Source organism: Vipera ursinii (assembly GCF_947247035.1).
Source record: "Vipera ursinii genome assembly, chromosome: 5".
Taxonomy (NCBI): Eukaryota; Metazoa; Chordata; class Lepidosauria; order Squamata; family Viperidae; genus Vipera; species Vipera ursinii.
This window is the reverse complement of record NC_139518.1, coordinates 70,216,501-70,236,761: the sequence shown is the minus strand read 5'-3', so window position 1 is coordinate 70,236,761 and position 20,261 is coordinate 70,216,501. Positions and strand designations below refer to the sequence as shown.

General features: G+C 39.5%; 1 protein-coding gene across 1 annotated transcript in view; it reads left to right on the top strand.

The window, feature by feature from the left end:
- The window catches only part of DNTT (DNA nucleotidylexotransferase), a gene marked incomplete at both ends in the record, with an annotated part of 218,238 nt that overhangs the window by 172,123 nt on the left and 25,854 nt on the right, over nt 1-20,261 (top strand). The window contains 2 exons of the mRNA XM_083364897.1: nt 10,520-10,783; nt 13,693-13,776. Of these exons, the coding sequence (XP_083221023.1) occupies nt 10,520-10,783; nt 13,693-13,776 (348 nt within the window). The remainder of the gene's footprint in view (nt 1-10,519; nt 10,784-13,692; nt 13,777-20,261) is intronic.

Below are 20,261 nucleotides of genomic sequence, written 5' to 3'. Positions count from 1 at the left end.
GAGGTCTAATAGGACCAGAACAGAGGAATGCCCCCTGTCCCGAGCCCTCCAGAGATCATTCACCAGCGCGACCAATGCCGTCTCCGTGCTGTACCCGGACCTGAAACCCGATTGGCACGGGTCTAGATAATCCGCTTCATCCAGGACCAGAGGGAGCTGATGTGCCACCACACTCTCAACAACCTTCGCAAGAAAGCGAAGGTTGGAGACAGGACGAAAGTTGTTCAATATAGCTGGGTCCAAGGCAGGCTTCTTGAGGAGAGGCCTCACCACCGCCTCTTTCAAGATGGAGGGGAAGCTACCCTCACTCAAAGAGGCCGATATAACTGCCTGGAACCAGCTACGTGTCCTCTCCCGGGCTGCATAAACCAGCCAGGAAGGGCACGGGTCCAATAAACATGTGGTGGTGCTCAGCCTCCCCATGATCCTGTCCACGTCCTCCGGAGTCACAGAATCAAACTCCTCCCAGGTGATATCGACAAGACCACCCGTGTCCTGCTCGACAGACTCTGCCCAGTCAGAGTCCAGACCGGTCCGAATCCGAGCGATTTTGTCCGACAGATGCTGGTTAAACTCCTCGGCACGACCCTGCAAGGGATCCTCCCTCACCTCCTGATTCAGGAGGGAGCGAGTCACCCTAAACAGGGCGGCCGGGCGATTATCTGCGGACGCGATAAGGGCGGCGAAGTGGTTAGACCTCGCCTCCCTTATCGCAGCGAGATAAGACTTAGTATAGGTTCTTAGTCGCAATCGATCGGATTCGGATCGGCTGGATCTCCAACCGCTCTCTAGGCCCCGTCTCCGACGCTTCATCTCCCGGAGCTCCACGGAAAACCATGGGGCTCGACGGGATCTGCACCGGGTCAGGGGCCGCAGGGGTACAACTCGGTCAAGAGCCTCAGTGGCTGCCCTTTCCCAGGCTTCCGCTAAGGTATCTGCCGAGCTGTGAGCAAGGGAGGCAGGTGGGGACCCCAGCGCCGCCTGGAACCTCTGGGGATCCATTAAGCTTCTGGGGTGGTACCATTTGATAGGTTCCACACACCCACGGCGGGGAGTGGCAAAACGGAAGACCAGCCGCAGGAGATGATGATCGGTCCATGACAGGGGCATAACAATTGGGGAGCCCCCACCAAGATCATCTAACCACCGTCCAGATAAAAAAACTAAGTCAAGGGTGTGGCCTCCCTGATGAGTCGGTCCCAAAATTACTTGCGTCAGGTCCATGGCCGTCATGGAAGCCATGAACTCCCGAGCCAACTCGGATGATCCTCCCAGAGATGGTAGATTGAAGTCCCCCAAAACTATAAGTTTCGGGAACTCAATCACCAACCCAGAGAGGACATCGAGAAGCTCAGGCAGGGCTGCTGCTGCGTGACTAGGTGAAAGGTACACCAGCAGCAAGCCCAACTGCGCACCAGGGCCGCATCTCAAAAAGAGAGACTCACACCCGACTATCTGGGGAACGGTGGCCTCCCGTGGACACAAGGTCTCCCTCATAACAACAGCCACTCCCCCACCCCTACCCTGAGCCCGAGGCCGGTGCAGCACCCACCCGGAAACCTGGTGGGCAAAGATCAACCAGAGGAATGCCGCCCTCTGGGCCCAACCAAGTTTCTGTGATGCAAGCCAGGTCCGCCTGCTCACCCTCGACCAAGTCACGGACGAGAGGAGCTTTGTTAACGACCGACCTGGCATTCAAGTACACCAGCCGGAGCTCAGGAGGCTGCACATCCTCACTCCCGGGACCTCGGGGCGGAACCAGAGGGTCGGAGTGCCTCACCGCTTGTAAGCAGCGGAGAGGCCTTCCCTGAGATCGATACGGCCCTCTGTTCCTACACCTGCTGCCATTCCCTATCGTCATGGGAATGGGTAGTTCCACCACTGGCCCTGGAGCCCCAGAAGCGACCGACCCCCGCTCCTCCCCCCCGCGATCCGCCTCGGCACTGGCCTGAACAGAGGTTGTTGGACTGCCCCCCTCGTCCAAACAACCAAAAGAAGAACCCTCCCTCCTCCCTAGCCCCCGAAAAAATTTCGACAGAAAACAAACCAGGGACCTCTTGTTAGGTTTACGTCGGAGGCCCGTACCCGTGCCCAGCCATCTCTCAGGATCCCAATAAATGGGCCCTTCCTCGAGATTGTACTCGGCTGGAAAGGCGGGTCACCCCCAGGAAGGGGGAGCACCCCTGAGGGCGAGCAAGTCCGTAGAGGAGTACCTAAAACAAGGCATAAGAGCAGTCCAGATACAGGCAGTCCATAGTCGATTAATTAAGGAGGGTCCAAACAGAGAACAAATAGGTGTCCCGAGCTTCCACCCAGCCACTGCCACTCAGCTGGGTGCCACCCCAAGAGAGTTGTCCAGAACTTCATCAAATCAGATTAATCAGAAAGGTTGTCCCAATGGATCTAGCCCTAGCCCTTGATTTCTATTTAAAAATGGCATTTCTAGTTTGAGTCGAATTTTTATTACTTGCTGAAGTCAGCACCTGTGTAATTGCTGCTTAAATGCATCTTTTTAAGAAGAAAACATTGATAATGTCGGTCTGCAGTCTGCTGGTCTTTATAGTTCTCCCTACTTAACTTCTACAAACTGCAAAGCCTTCTAATGGTGGGAAAGCTTTAAAAAATAACATGAGGTATTTATTCCTGAAAATGGCCTCCTTATCAATTTTCCTACTTAGCAGGATCTGCTAATTTTGAAACTCTCTATGGGAGTTGATATTATTCAATCAGGAACGGAAAGTGAGTATTTCATCTGAGCTTTACTCCTAACTTACTTAATGGGCTATAATTACCTACAGTAATCCAGCAGGAAAAGAATGTTCTCTGGATAAACCCAAGTCACAAAACAAGAAGGTTTGTGGAAAGAGAGAGCTATAAATATGAGCATTTTGATTTATCAGTTTCTCTGTGGATTGCATGATTTATATATCCCAAACCTATCTGCCATATTTGGCCTTTTTCAAATATTTTTTTTTCTCATAGAAGAGTTGTTCCAGCTGAGTGGTGGGTAACTTTTGATTTACTTTCCTCTAATTTCTAATTATAGGTAGTTCTCAACTTACAACAGTTCATTTAGTGAACCGTCTGAAGTTATGACAACACTGGAAAAAGTGACTTATGACCATTTTTCGCACTTACGACTGTTGCAGCATCCCTGTGGTCATGTGATCAAAATTAAGAAGCTTGTCAACTGACTCATATTTATGACAGTTACAGTGTCCTGGGGTCATGTGATTACCTTTCGTGAACCTCTGACAAGCAAAGTCAAAGGGGGAGCAAGATTCACTTAACAACCATGTTCATAAGAACTGTAGTGATTCACTTAACACAGGGGTCTTCAAACTTGGTCCTTTTATGATTTGTGGATTTCAACTCCCAGAATTCCTCAGCCATCCCACTTCTTACTGTTTCCTTCGGATTTTTCAAAATAAAGAAAGAAAGCAAGAAAGAAAGAGGAAGAAAAAAGAAAAAACAAAACAGAAAAAATGAATAGCTTCCATCCACCAAAATGTTGTTCTGCTTAATCACTGGATCATTTCAGTTGCCTTTTCCATATTTTTCTAGCTCTGCAGTAACTTACAGTATTTAAAATTTTTAGCTGTACTAGCAGTATGGATTTAAAGAAGAGATTCATGATATTCATATCTTTTGTGTGTTTTTGTTTATTTCACCCCTGCATAGAATTTATCATTTTAACACAGTTTATAAACTGGACTAGTATTTTGATAGGGCTGGACATCAAAACTTAAGGATTCCTTTCCTGGTCCCCCCCCCCTAAAAATCCATTGTGGAACCTGTAATGTATTGGCCATTTCTGTTTAAAATCACTTGTTTAATGTCTGATCACTTGTTTAATGTCTGACCTACTTTTTCTGTGTTATGTAATGGTTGCTGTTACTGAGCCAGACTTGCTGTCTCCAGGCTGATAATTAGGTTTGGGGTGGGAAACTGCTACTTTAAACCTATTGGTCACTGCCTAGAGGCCAACCGTATAAATAGCTGTGCAGCAGCCACTAGCTTGCTTCTGTTCTGAGTTAATAAACTTGTTTGCTGTTTCAACACCTCGTCTCGTGTAATGCCTAAAGAACCGAAGATATAACAGAACCTATGTTGATCATCCATATTTTTGTGGAGCTTGGGTTGACCATCCCCCCAATCCATCTTCTGTCACCCCTATTTACTTCAGTCCTTCAGGTTCTCTTCCTGAAGATATATCATTATGTATAAATATTTGATATTTCTGCACTGAAGACAAATGGAAATAAATCGTTCAACCTAACTGAATTCCTATCTTTCTTTAATATCAATTTGCTTCTATTTTTATCCAAGAATTTTTCTACTACTTCTGATATAATATTGCTCTTTTGCTGGATTTAATAGTCTTAATGATATGCTCCTCAAAATCCCCTTTTGTATCATTAAACCATGCAAGTAATATTTGTTCTTCTCCTTTCCATTGTTTTAATAAAGCTTTTTTCTCTTTAATAACTAGCTCCTTTAATGTAGCTCATTGACTATTTTAGTGACCTGTTGAAATTTATGCAAATGTGCATAAATTGTATTATTATGGATTTAAATAATTCCAAGTAGTCTGGAGAGATCTGACCTTGTTGATTTTCTCTTTCAACTTACATTTTACCAAGCCTCTCATTTGAAAGAAGATACCTCCTTCAAGTCAAATAGAATTGTAATGGCCTTCATTACAATTTCATCCTGCATATAAAATATTTTTGGTTCCTATAAAGTCATTGCTTCTAATCAGTTTAACAATACTTATATCTCAAAAAGATATGGGTACCATTTACAGTTAAAACTAGGATTGCCTGCTTGGTCAGTTTTATGACTAACCATTCTAAGGCATAGTTGCTTAAATATTTCTAACAAATTAATTTCACAACAAATTAAAAAAATAGGTGGAAAGTATCTATTAGTGTCAATGGACATTATAAAGATCAACTTGAAAGTCAAATCAGACCAACAGAATAGATCCATTAAAATAGTAAATACATTGGCTTTGAAGAGTTTTTTGGTCTTTGATTAATGAGATAAATAGACAGACAGATACATAAACTGCAAACTCTTGCCTGCTTTCGCCTGTTACCCTATTTTCCCTATTATCCAATTTTGCCAATTTTTTTTAATGTTTTCTGATGTTTAATAAATAAACACCAAGCTACATTGTATGCTAGTTGTATTGAGTTTCATGTACGCTTGCTCTGATCTGAACATAGTGATTGACTGGAACTGGACTGGTTACAAATTACATTGGAAATTACCTATAGTATTTTCCCAATACCCTTAACACATTCATTCTTGCTTCATGCATTGGGTTTGTGACTTGATCTTCATTCAAATAACCTCTTTTGTCCTGAATCACTCACTGTTTTAATCAATCCACATACATTCAGCACCCAATCATTCTGGACCCTGTCTCTGCTTCTTTTATCACATAGTATCCTTTCTCATTGTGTACAACCGACTTTTATGTTTCTCTTGACTTATCCACCTATCGCTTTTATATAACAGTAAGCAGAATGACATTTTTCAACCCACACATTTTCATTTATTTTGATAAACATTCATAACTTGCAACCAACCACCTACCATTGATTCTCTTTTTTAATCACATTTGCCATCCATTTTCCATTTTAATAATTTCTCTAACCATGTTTCCATTTGAATAAACGTTTGAGTAAAATATACAAAACCATCTACTGTTCTTGTTTTTCACCATTTGAATATGAACATCACTCTTACCTGTCAAATACAATGACCTTGTCTTTTGATACATCAACCTTCAAATTAATATTCCTAGTCACAAGGTACCATCTATCTGAATCTCTCATCCAACAATACAAATTATCAATATTCAAAAAGTAGTCTCTTCCAACTTCACAAGTCTGTGATTCTCGCATCCATTTATTTCTCAATGGTCTGCTGAAGAGCAAAAATCTGGCTTACAAATTTTCTGCCCGTCAAAAAACCAGACTGCACTTCCAGATTTTGCACATTGTCACCTTCCGTAGCCTTTCAATCAGAATTCTGCCTTGACCTTCCCTGGCAGACTTAACAAACTAATTCCTTATATATATATGTGTGTATGTATGTATGTATGTATGTATGTATGTACGTATGTATGCATATGGGTTTGTATGTATGTATATATATGAGTTTGTATATGTGTATATTACACACACACACACACACACACACACACACACACAAATATACCTATACCTATATCTACACCTATACACACACACACACACACACACACATTTCCATAGGGGAAAAATTATCAGGTGTAGATGCAGCCTTCGGAGATGCATTAAACAAATTGCACAGCCACTCCATAAGCAAAATGTATCCCTTTTTTACTATTTCTCCAATTATGCTTTCTAAACCTGGAGCCTTATCATTTTTCAACGTTCTTGAGCCTTTTATGACTTTATTGTCATAATTTTTTTCTTGGACACTAAGATTTATAGCATTCATTTCTGTTTCATTCCTCCACACATCATGCGCATTCTCATACAAATCTCTAAAATAGTCCTTCTAGCATCCTGTTGCTTCAATTTCATCCCAAATCATTTCATCCTTTTTATTTTTTATTTTACTTATTCTGCTAGGGGCTTTGTGCTTGTCTTTCCTCATCCACTTCCAAAATATTTCACTTTTTTCCTCCTTCTTACTTTTCATTGACATTGCTCTGCATTTTCTCTGCCTCTTTTAATTTTAACAGTTCCTTGCTCTCCTGACTACATTTTTTGCAATTATCTTCTTCTTTATATACACATTGCACAATATTGTTCTTTGATCTTCATTTTTTTTTCAGAAATCCTTCTTTTATGTGCTTTTCCCCCTCCTCATTTGCACCCATCTATCATTTTCCCCCACTATCAGTCTGCCAAGCATTCTCTTTTATATGTCACACTGGTGTTATTACATATACTTCTGTAGCATATTTTCCACCCTATTCTGTGCATAGCAGAGGACATCTCTTCCCTTCATTCTATTGGAACATTAACATACCATCCACCACTTTTTCATACAATATCTGCATTTTTTCTTTTTTCCAATTGTTCAGCATTCACTGTTTTTGTTCATTTCTTTCCTGTTCTTCCATGTGCATTTTGCCCAAGTCTCATTCTTGACACTATCAAAAAATGATCTGTCCGAGATTCAGAATATCTCATCACCTTTGTAATACTTCACTAATTATCTCAGTCCTCTGTCCTAAACTCTTAAATCAATCATGCTTCGTCTTCAATTCAGGTATTTTTTTGGAAATGCAAGAGTAGATTTATGCTTAAACGATGTCTTCAAACAAGCAGTCATTTTTTAAACAGATAGCCAGCAAACATCACCGTTCTCATTCATTCTTGGGATCTCTAAATGCCCTATCAATTTTCTGTGCTTTTTCATCTAGCTTCAACCCATGCATTTCTGTTACTCAGCAAAACAATCTTTTCCTCAGATCACATGCATTCAGAATGGTGCACCACTTTCTCCAAAACCTTCCCCTGATTCTTTTGTTATAATGATTCATTCGAACAAAACATGCAACTGATATCACCCTATTAATTCCGCCTTTCTTAATATAGGTATCGTGTTTCCCCTAAAACAAGACCTACCCTGAAAATAAGCCCAAGCTTTGGGGTGAAGCGCATGCCTAAAAATAAAGCTAGGGTGGGGGTGAGGGTGGTGGAGCTGCCTCATGCACCCAGCACCTGCTTACCATTGCAGCCATGCCTTGACACCTGCCTCACCTTGCTGGCCACTTCTTCTGTGGCCACTCGCCACTGCTCGCATGCATCACCCCGGCCTCCATTTTGCCATCATAGGCCTTTAGGAAAGGCCTCTGCAGCTGAGAATTGAGCTCCAGATTGATGCACATGGTGCCCCCTGGGGCCCAGGGGGGGCACTGCATGTGTCAATCTGGAGCCCAGTTCTTGGCTGCAGAGGCCTTTCCCGAAGGCCTATGATGGTGAAATGGAGGCCAGGGATGATATGCGTGAGCGGCAATGAGCAGCTGCAGAAGAAGTTTAATTTATTTTCAATATCTATATTTGTACATTCTATTATTTATGTCACTGTTCACCGCCCTGAGTCCTTAGGGAGAAGGGCGGTATACAAATCAAATCAAATAAATAAATAAATAAATAAATAAATAAATAAATAAATAAATAAATAAATAAATAAATAAATAAGTTGGCTGGCTGGGCAGGGCTGTCAATGCCACTGTTGCAAGGTGAGACAGGGGAAAAGACATCCCCTGAAAATAAGACCTGTGCCTCTTTTGGAGACAACAACAAAAACAACAATAACAATAATAATAATAGAAAATTAGACCGGGTCTTATTTTTGGGGAAACACAGTAGTCCTTGACTTACAACAGTTCATTTAGTGACTGCTCAAAGTTATAATGGCACTGAAAAAAGTGACTTACAACTATTTTTCACACTTACAACCATTGTACCATCCCTATGGTCACATGATCAAAATTCAGACGCTTGGCAACTGACTCACATCCCCTTTTGCAACTTTCTGAAAAGCAAAGTCAATGGGGAAGCCAGATTCCCTTAATAACTGTGTTACTAACTTAACAACTGCAATGGTTCACTTAACAACTATGGCAAGAAAGGTAGTATAATGGGGCAAAACTCACTTAACAAATGTCTCACTCAACAACAGAAATTTTGGGCTCAATTGTCATCGTAAGTTGAGGACTACCCGTACATGTTACAATCTAGATGACACCAACTCATTCTTTGTGACATGTGCTTTGGTTCTTTCATTTATAATCAAAACTTCACAACCTTATCTATATTTTTGTCATCAAATGCAGCCCACAAATAAGGAAGGCTGCTTTCCTTCAGATTTTCACATGCTTTCTTTTTCTCTTACAAACAAACAAACAAACAATTGGATCACACAACCTTTTTCTCCTTCCCCTTGTTAATTTGTATCTTCTTTTATATTCCATGTTGGTTATCATCAGCAGATCCATAATACTGGCTTATCACCCTTCATGGATTTGGTTAATCAAGTCTGATGCATAACACTTTTCAATAGAATGAAGAAGTAGACAAGGTTGCTAGTCATAAATATGCTCATCCCACATTCAGCATTCTCTGTTTTTGGTAAAGACAGTCTGTCATTTGCCATAAAAGAATTAGGCTTAGGGAAAAAAAAAGAAACTCAATTTTTGCCCCAAATATGTTGTTGCTGCACTATGCATGCTAGAATATCTAACCTAGACTCTCCTTTCAACCCAACGCGCTATTGCCTGAAATTTAGCAACTAAGCAGTATGTACAGCGTATTGTCACATACTCAGGAAGTTCCATTGGAACAGAAAATAAGCATTAATTTTTAATTAATGTTCCTAGTCTAAGTTTGACACCTTCTATACTGAAAGCTATAAGTATTTATAGCATGCAAGCTTCGTAGGCATACTATAACAGAATAGCGGAGATTGCCAGCCTACTGATATTTGGCAGTCTGTATTCTTTTTTCTAAATTTCACATATGAAAAACATAAAGAGAAGCTTTGGCTCAGTTATTAGAAATATATACAGTTGCTTTTTGAATTATGATATGTGGGAGTAATATGAATCTTAGCTATTAATATTTAGTAATTTTATTTTCAACATTTTTGCATATATAATCTTTGCTATTAAGGGCTTAAAACTCCAGGCTGTCCTACATATAATCCTATAATGTGCTGTGTAACTTTGATGATAAACTATGGAGTTGTTTTTTCATCTTGTAAGCTGTACTTTATTTTCTACTGATGCAGAAAAATACTGTATTTTCTTGACTGGTACATCAAAAGGTGTTGTCTTTTGTGATTCTAATGTTTGATTTGGAGTGTAATCACTTAGGATCACATTCCGCACTGTGAAGTCAGTTTCATATTTGTTCAAGTAGAAAGCTTCTACCCATCAAAACATGAAAGGTTATACGTGAATAATTTCTGGAAAAAACATTTTAGCATAGTTATAATAATTGTTTCTCTCAAGTTATTAAAGCTCCAATCCTTAGAATAATAGCTCAGAATGATTGTTCATAAATCACGTGATTATCAAAAGCCTCCATGGATAACAATGTGATTCTTTTGTTGCCAACTTCTTATTTATTTAGGGAATGCTGACAATGTTATAGGAATGTTTTCTTTTGCCCAACCAGTAGGATTCTTTGCAATACATATTTTGAAATTCTGTTTAATCCAAGACCTCCCAAAGATATATGCACTAGACCAGGGGTAGGCAACCTTGGCTCTTTTATGACTCGTGGACTTCAACTCCCAGAATTCCTGAGCCAGCATGGAATATCATCTCCTCCTCCAATTTTTCCGCACAACTACAGTCCTAGGAGCCAAGGGCTCAGATAGAGTGCCTGATCCAAAGTCACACAATATACCTTCATGCTGAGGATGACTTAATGCAAACACCTTAACAATCACCTCACATTGGCTCTCAGCATAATAATAATATATGAAATACGTTTTCTTCTAGGAATTGCTCTTATATTATGATCTTATTGAATCGACGTTTGAAAATACAAAGTTGCCAAGCAGAAAAGTCGATGCTTTAGACCATTTTCAGAAGTGCTTTGCAATTTTAAAAGTCCATAAGGAATGGGGGAACAAAGGAAGTGCCATCAGATCAGAGGTTCTCGCTGAAGAAGAAACAAAAGACTGGAAAGCAATTCGTGTGGATCTGGTTGTTACCCCTTTTGAACACTACGCATTTGCTCTCTTAGGGTGGACAGGATCTAGGGTAAATAACTTCCTTTCTTCCTGTTTATATTTCTATCCTAACTTGTATAAGGCAATATCCCATGCAGAAGTGTACATCTGAAAAAAATGTTCATTTCTTTGGCTTGTCACTTGTATATTAATTTTCTCCTTGTTTCTTTCCTGAAAGGTACAGTGCTACTTTATGTTCTGAATAGGTGGAAAAATACTTACTGAAATAGTATAGGGCACCAATTGAGTTTTATAAACTGTTGTGGAAAAATACCTACTTCAAACAAGGAAACAAAGCATTTTTTGATCGATACAATGAAGTATCTTTTATTGGCATGCACAACTATACTAATCATTGTAGTCCTGGCCACAAGATTACAAAAGGGCCCTGAAATACTATAATCAAGGTTATGGGCTATATTCTCCCAGAACTGTAACATAGAAATCACCCACAAAGCCATAATAATCATACTCTGATCTTTACAGCTGAAATGCAGTATCTGTTAACAAGATGGGGTAACTTTAAGATGTTCTGGCCCAACCCTTCTAAATTCTACATTCCTTTAAGGGCCCAGGCTCACCCCTTTCTACTGCTACTAGAACATTCCAATATAAACAGTATCCTTTACAGGTTGTGGTTGTGGTTTCTGTAATCCATCTTGTTCTCTGTAAGTGTCATCAACTGTTTCAGTTCTTCTGCTCTGTCTAATAGAGTTCTTTCAGACCCATCATGAAATGGTAAAATATTATTTCTCCCCCCATAAATCTTATCTGGTCTACCCAATCCAGTTTCAGTATTTTAGAGAAGCTATAAATACCAAATTTGCTGCCGGGAACAAATTCCCATCGTCCAGTACGCTCACACAGAGAAGGCCTCCTCTGGGTACCGTCAGCTAGGCAATGTTGGCTGGCGACCCCCAGGGGGAGGGCCTTCTCTGTGGGAGCGCCAGCCCTATGGAATCAGCTCCCCCCTGAGCTTCGGACGGCCCAAAATCTCCAATCCTTTCGCCGCGGCCTCAAAACACTCCTGTTCCACCAGGCTGACCTGGACCGACAGGCATTTTAATTAATTATATTTAGAATTTTTAATTTATTTTTAATTTTTAATTTTAATTTATTGCACAGATGATTTTAATTTCATTTTTATCTTGATTTCTGTACTTATTATATGTTTTGTTGTTAGCCGCCCTGAGTCCTTCAGGAGATAGGGCGGGATATAAATCCCATCAATAAATAAATAAAATTCACTGGAGGAAAAACAGCAACTTTTTTTTTTTGCACACAGGAAAATCCAAGTTTGACATTAGTTACCTATGTTGGCACCTTGCCTTTTTTTTTCAGAATTTGAGTTTCTTGAGCATATGAAGAAACATTAGGTCATGCATCAATCTGTTCCCCTCCTTTAGGAAACTTTACTTGAATATTTCAAAACCTTTCTCCTCAGCTAAGGGAACTTTAAAATAGCAGTTATGTTTAAGAGAAAACGTGCTTGAAAACCCATTTGCCTTTTTGTTTTCTTTCTTCTGTTTTTTAAAACTACTTTCTAAAAACAGGTCATAGAAGTGTAAAAATTCTACAGTAAACATGAAAACAAAATATAATTTCAATAAGCAGAAGACTTCAGGGTTTAAAAATTTAAATAAACAAAGCAAAATCCAAATATTAATTCACTTATTTTGTAGAAGACTTCATTACAACATTTGAATTAAACATTCATTGCATTCTGATTTGATAGAAATTTGATTTTATAGAATAAATATGGAAAGCAGAATTTTTTAAAAAATAACCTTTAGTTCATGTCTTCCTGTCTCCGTAAAATGATGAAACTGAGATGGTGAGAAGAATGGGAAGTTTTTTTCAGGAAAGAATCAGCCAAGTTTGTTGAATGAGATTTAGAAAGTGTAGACTATAACTGTAATTTATATATTACCTTTAGAGTAAGCTTATTTAACTCAATGATATTTACTTCTGAATATTGCTGAAGGTTGCACTGATTCCTTAATATTATTTGTGGTTTTTACTTGTGTGTAGTGTGCCCTGTGGACAGTACTAAATTTCATTATGAGATACACAATGACAATAAAGATATTCTATTCTATTCTATTCTATTCTATTCTATTCTATTCTATTCTATTCTATTCTATTCTATTCTATTCTATTCTATTCTATTCTATTCTATTCTGTATTTTGTGTTTCCTTGACAGTTGCTTCTAATCTCTAGGCAGCTACCAACAAACATATTATAGACTGTAATGCTTCCTGAAAAAGTGCAAACACTTAAAGATTTTTGTTTCATTCAGACATCTTCTGTGAGTCAGAAGCAAATAGAATCCACTGTATGTTTAAATTAAACTTCAACCATCTCTTCTTATAAAGTTATAATTATCAGGAAGACAATACTAGCTAATGTGATATAGTATCACACATCCAACAGAGTAGCTCTGGGTGAACATCCATTAAAAAACTTGTAAGAATTGCAGACTACATTCATTATAGAAAAAAGTGCAATATAATATCGCAATATCACATTACTTATGGTTACATGTGCAGTAATGAGGACCTAGCAGGCTTCCTCATGTTACTTGTCTTTAATATTAGCTCTCAGGAACATCTTCACTGTAGGATTTTAAAAGTCGTTGCAGGACAATATAAATTTATCTTAAATTTATCTTAAATTTATATCTACATTATATTAATAAAAGTTTATAATAATGAGTGCTACAATAGATTAAAACAAAGGAGATAGATAGATAGATAGATAGATAGATAGATAGATAGATAGATAGATAGATAGATAGATAGATAGATAGACAGACAGACCTACAGACAGACAGACAGACAGACAGACAGACAGACAGACAGACAGACAGACAGATAGATAGATAGATAGAGATAATTTGGCTTTGGTATAATAACACTGAGTATTTTATATGCATGCAGCAATTTGAACGTGATCTGCGGAGATATGCCACCCATGAGCGGAAAATGATGTTGGATAATCATGGCTTATATGATAAAACGAAGGTAATGTCTTTTCCTTTCTACCGTCATTACTGAATTCATCAATCATCCCACTATTCAGTGCCTTTCTCATCCCCCAATCTGTTAAGCAAAAAATTAGACCTCTGATTGTCAAATAAATTGAAGGTCAAATTGCAATTACCTAGAAATATTTCACATGAATAGGTTTGTACAGAAAGAGAAAATAAATTAAACAAAATTTAAAATGTAGCAGTGAAGCTGTATTCCTTCCTTTCTAAAGATGACTAGAGGATTCCTGCCTACTTATGCAATATTTATAGGATTTCCTGTTGGGAACTGATGTCTCCAGTGATAAACACGAATGATTAACTATAGCTGCTCCCAGTTAACATTACAGACAGTGGTGGGATTCAGCCGGTTTGCACCAGTTTGGCAGAACCGGTAGGTAATTTTTTGTTGCCCAGGACCAGAATGGACTTCCAGAAGCAGCATCCAGGCAGAGAACCGGTTGTTCACCTATCTGAATCCCACCACTGATTACAGAGTTCTGTTTAAATTCCGGTTTCTTGCATATCTATATACAAACAGCTAATGGAATTGGATTTGAGCCTAATCCCTTCCTTTTTCCAGCCTCTAGCCTCTTTTTCTTTGTTTTATTCTCTTATAACTATGCCACTGTCACTTGCTTCCTATTGTTACAAGTGCCATGAGACTTAAACTTGACTGTAGTGAGCATTAAGTAATTAAATAAACTCACATAATAATTCAAACAATTTTGTACTACAGAGAAAATTACACATATGAAATAAAACATCACTTAGAGAAACATTTCAGAAAGAACATTAATGAAAGAGAATTTCCAGTTAAAGTCAAAGTAGCAATTTAATTTTAAAGTCCAATTATATTCTCCAGAATATAAACTGCTTAAAATCATTGTTAAAATTTACTTCATCAGCCTATAGAATGCTTTTAATTTGATTTAAGAAATTTGATTTGAGAGAAAGGAAAACTTGTCTCTCAAGTTCTCAGATTAATAAGTTTTGAATAGAAGCTGGGATCTCAGAGAGTAAAAAAAAGACTTAATTTGTCATCTTTCTTGTTTGTTAATCCCTCAAAGGAATAAACTAAATAAGGTTCAGTTAGCCTTGAAAACAAAGCCTAGCTGAAACAAAAATAATTTTACGCATACTTCATCCAAAGGAGAGAAATGTATTCCTCTGATAATAGTCCAATGTTTTAAAAGCTCATGGGAGCTTTTTCTTCTAAAGCTAAGCTGATCTGAATAGAGGCCACCTGAGATGTTGAGGAACACCTAAGTATAATTGTATGATCCTGGCCTCATTGCTGAAAACAAACAAATTTCTGTGCTGCAGAAATTTCATGTTCTAGAACAGGGGTGTCAGTTTCATTGAGAGCCACATCAGCATTGCGGTTGCCCTCAGGGGGCTGGCTGGGTGTGGCCAGGGTGGGCGTGGCCTACTGGGTGGGCGTGGCTAGAGTGTGTGTGGCCTACTGGGTGGGAGTGGCCAGCTCTACATCCTTCGCATCAAGGGTGCCTATGAGGGCCTGGGCAGGAGTGGGACAGATCTGAGGGTCTCTGGCAGAAGGAGGGTCTCTGGGCCAGGGCCAAGGCAGCGGGGGCCGTCCCCTCACTGTTTCCAGGATGGCTTCGCGGGCCGCATGAAACCACTTCACGGGCCGGATCTGGCCCCCCGGGCCTTGTGTTTGACATGTCTGTTCTAGAATAACTTGATGGAGTTCCATGAGAGATTAAGGGCAAAAAAAGGAAGAGGAGAGGAGAGGAGAGGAGAGGAGAGGAGAGGAGAGGAGAGGAGAGGAGAGAAGAGAAGAGAAGAGAAGAGAAGAGAAGAGAAGAGAAGAGAAGAGAAGAGAAGAGAAGAGAAGAGAAGAGAAGAGAAAAAAAATAACTGAAATTCATATTGGGGCATCCATGGCATTTTTTCCTAAGGTATAGCATAGTGAAAAGGGTAGGAACTGTTTTCCATGAAAAATGTCACAGCTGTCATTTCATGGGGTTCAGGAGATGATTCACAGTCTGAAAAAGTTTAAAAACCCCTGGCTCAAAAGTATATATTACTGTGATCAGTGATGTTTGCTCCCCAAAAATCGTACCTGGGTCAATGCTAATTTATAAAAGCTTTTAGGAGGTATGCAAGGAGATTTCTCACTGCACAAGGAGAAAAGCAGCCTGGAACTAAGGATAAATTTCCTAACAGTGAGAACAATTAACTAGCCTTCAGAAGCTGTGGGTGCTCCATCACTGGAGGCTTATAAGAAGAGACTGGGCAGTCACTTGTCTGAAATGCTATAGGGTCTCTGCTTGAGCAGGGGGTTGGACTAGAAGACCTCCAAGGTCCCTACAAACTCTTATTTTTTAAAATATATAAGATTATTTGAAATCTGATTTGTTCTTTAATCAATGGCCTGTGAACCATCCGATCCAAGTTCTTAACAGCAAGGTGCTTGGCATAGATCTTGCTAATAGTGCTCATGGGTTAGTAATTGGCTGAAAAAAATCCAATTGTATTTTTAAATAAATGAGAGAGAATTAAGGCAAGGATTATTCTGAATTCACAAGTAAACTGGACCAGAAACATGACTAGATGAATTAATTCTATTTTATTGTAAGGCTACATTAACAGAATCTTGCAAGTCTGAAGGAACAAACTTCCCACCAGCACTTTTGACTATTTGATTCCTTAGGGCAAATGCTTCCCAAGTTTATTTCTCTGACCATTAAGCCACTGAGACTCCTGCCTCTCTTGCATCTGAAGGCAGGACAAGCAACAGTGGATGGAAACTAACCAAAGAGAGAAGCAACCTAGAACTGAGGAGAAACTTCCTGACAGTTAGAACAATTAATCAGTGGAACAACCTGCCTCCAGAAATTGTGAATGCTCCAACACTGGAAGTCTTTAGGAAGAGATTGGACAGCCATTTGTCTGAAATGGTATAGGGCAGGGCTTTTCAACCAGTGGTACGGGTACCACCTGTGGCACATTGGCACCTGGCAGGTGGTACACGAGCATCCTAGGAAAGTGGTAGCGGGGGAGAGGAATGAGCTGAACCGGTGGCAGCACCACACAAGCCTGAGCGAGACACAGCTGGAGCTGCAGGGCTGTCAGAACTCAGCAGAAGCGCCAGGATCAGTGCTTTTGGGGGTTGTCAGGGCTCAGAGGAAGCGCCAATCAGCTGGAATGTTGCAGCATCTTCAGGGTCTTGTGATTTACGTTCAGATGCTTGGCAACTGATTCATATTTATGACGGTCACAGTGTCCCAGGGTCATGTGAAGTGATGCAACCACCCAGCAGACGGGGGGAATAAAAACGAAACACCCCCCCAACCCCCACACCCACTGCCAATCCTCAACAGAAATGCTCACAACAATGAAAACTTCGGACAGGAGGAAGAGCGCCGCCGGGCAGGCAGGCATGTGTCTTGCTTGGCTATAGCTAGGGGGGCACTTTTTTCAGTGCCATTGTAACTTCAAACAGTCACTAAGCGAACTGTTGTAAAGCGAGGACTACCTGTACTTTATCACTTATTTCCTTTTTTTTGTCATCAAGTTTTTGACACCTTGCTAGGCGACTGGTGGTACTCGGATGTTGCGATATCCTACAAGTGGTACAATGGATGAAAAGGTTGAAAAGCCCTGGTATAGGGTTTCCTGCCTGAGCAGAGGGTTGGACTAGATGACCTCCAAGGTCCCTTCCAACATTATTATTATTATTATTATTATTATTATTATTATTATTGTTGTTGTTGTTGTTGTTGTTGTTGTTGTTGTTGTTGTTGTTGTTGTTGCTGCTGCTGCTGTTGTCTGATTGTTTTCTGGGCAGCATGTCTTTCCCTCTTTCCCCAAGGTCATCCTCACTTTACATTACATTGGGCATGACGGTGATAATTGATTAAAATTGGGTTTTTTTTAAAAAACAACCTAAAATCTATAGAGATGGAAGAATGTGACTGTTTTCTGCGGAGATTACATTGTTCTTATACTATCCTAGTATAGCTACACTTACAGTGATTATAATCTCCTTTCTCAGAAATGAAATACCTTCCCAAAGATTGGTTATTAATGTATACACATGAATTAATTCCTTCATTTTAGATTTTATCTTGGAAATAATGTTAAAGGAAACATGGTACTTAGCAATATGCTAAGCAAAATTAAATAAGAACCTCCAATACATAAAGCAATGCAAAATGAATAACAATGGCATTTTAAATATTCTCTAATTCTCTTTTGTCTTCTTACCAATTCCCAAATGTTACATGATAAGAGTTAAATTTACTCTCCTTAAAAAAAGAAGGCTTCATTTTTTTATCAGCTGGATTCAACTGGGATCCCAACATAATTTGTCCAATAATTTTAATCATTTTCTGATAGGATTATTTCAGTTCTTTCACCATTCTGACTGTCCTGCTGTATACATGCTCCAGTTTATCTCCTTTCTTGAAAGAATTGAACACAACTCTCCAGATATGACCAGAATAAAATGCAGTTATTACATCATATGAACAGAATGCTATATTTCCATGAATGCAGGATAAGATAATCTTCAAATGACTTACTTGCACAATTAGCACAATCTCCAGCCATTATCAATCAAGGCAGATTAAATCAAATTTATTCAGCTATGGTCATTGACCAGATAACCCAATAATAATAATAATAATAATAATAATAATAATAATAATAATAATAATAATAATAATAATAATAATAATAATAATAATAATAACAACCAAGAAAAGTAATGACCTAATACAACAAAATAGTGTAATGGTCATATAAACTCCCCAAATTAGATTATAAAAATCAGAGAGAGGGAAAAAATATAATAAGAATAGAACAAAACGGAATAAAACAATATCAAATAAGATGAAATAGAAATTGAATAAATTAAAAATGCAATGCGGTAGAAGAAGAAAAAAGGCATTTCACAGTGTCACCATTGATGCTTTCATGATGCCTTTTTATGCAAATTGCTACCGATAGCAGCTTAGCAACTCTTTTGTTGATGGTAGGTTCCAATCTGTGCAGAGGAAAGATAACAGATTTGGTTACTGTTAGGAAGCAGTAAGGATAGTGGCGTAGCGTGGGTTGTCAGCACCTGGGGCAAGGCAAGTAATTTGCGCCCCCTAACCCGTGGATTTTAGCACTCGAGTCTCTTCCACTAGATTAGTTAAAGAAACCCTTACCCCCTAAGCACATGTATTGTTTGTTATGAAAATACTGATGTAATTAAAGTAAAATGCATCTAATGCGCCCCCCCCGATGTTGCGCCCGGTGCGGCCGGCCCCCCCTGCACCCCCCACGCTACACCACTGGTAAGGATAGACCTGCTGTGTAGAAAGGGCAGTGAAAAAATACATGTAAAAAGGTCTCAAGTTCATTCTGAGCACAAGAAGAGCTTCTCTCAGAGAACGGGGTCCTCCTCATCTCTTACTGCTGAGGGTAAGGCACAAATCAAAGAAAAGCCTTTGCAGTGTGTTGGGCAAACAAGAAACATTGTGCAGCTACTAAAAGGTTTCCGAATTAGAATTTACCACTGAGAGTTGGCACCCACATCCATTTGCCATGCAACTCCAAAGACTCATTGGTAGATTTTGTCTTCAGTTCTCTCTAATCCAAAGCAGAAAAAAAACCCTGCCTCCATTTCACTAAAATACGCCCTACTAACTTGATGTTAGATTTGAGATAATAGTTACAGGTACTGCACTCAAGCCGAATATTTTCAATAACAGATAATAGAATAAAAGAATTGGAAGGGACCTTGGAGGTCTTCTAGTCCAATCCCCTGCTTTAAGCAGGAGACCCTATACCATTTCAGACAAGTGAGTGTCTAGTCTCTTCTTCTGGAGCACCCACAGCTTCTAAAGGCAAGTTGTTCCACTGGTTAATTGTTCTCACTGTTAGGAGCTTTCTCCTTAATTCCAAGTTGCTTCTCTCCGTAGTTTCCATCCATTACTTCTTGTCTTGCCTTCTGGCTTTGGAAAATAAGTTGACTCTCTTTTCTTTGTGGCAGCCCTTCGAATTATGGAACCGTGCTATCATGAGACACCTAGTCCTTCTTTTTTACTAGACTTGTTGTTAGTTGCGAAGTCGTGTCCGACCCATCGCGACCCTATGGACAATGTTCCTCCAGGCCTTCCTGTCCTCTACTAGACTAGTTTACTAGTCCTTTACTAGACTAGTAGTATCCAATTCCTGCAAACGTTCGTCATATGTTTTAGCCTCCAACCCCCTAATCATTTTTGTTGCTCTTCTAAGCACTCTTTCCAGAGTCTCAACATCTTTTTTATAGTATGGTGACCAAAACTGGATGCAGTATTCTAAGTGTAGTCTTACTAAGGCTTTAAAAAGTGGTACTAGTACTTCACGTGATCTTGATTCTATGCTTCTATTAATGCAATTTAGGATTGCCTTGGCCATCTTAAAACTGACTCTTCATTGGGGTAGGGATGTGAGTGTATGTGCTTGTGCCCTGTCATCTGCAAG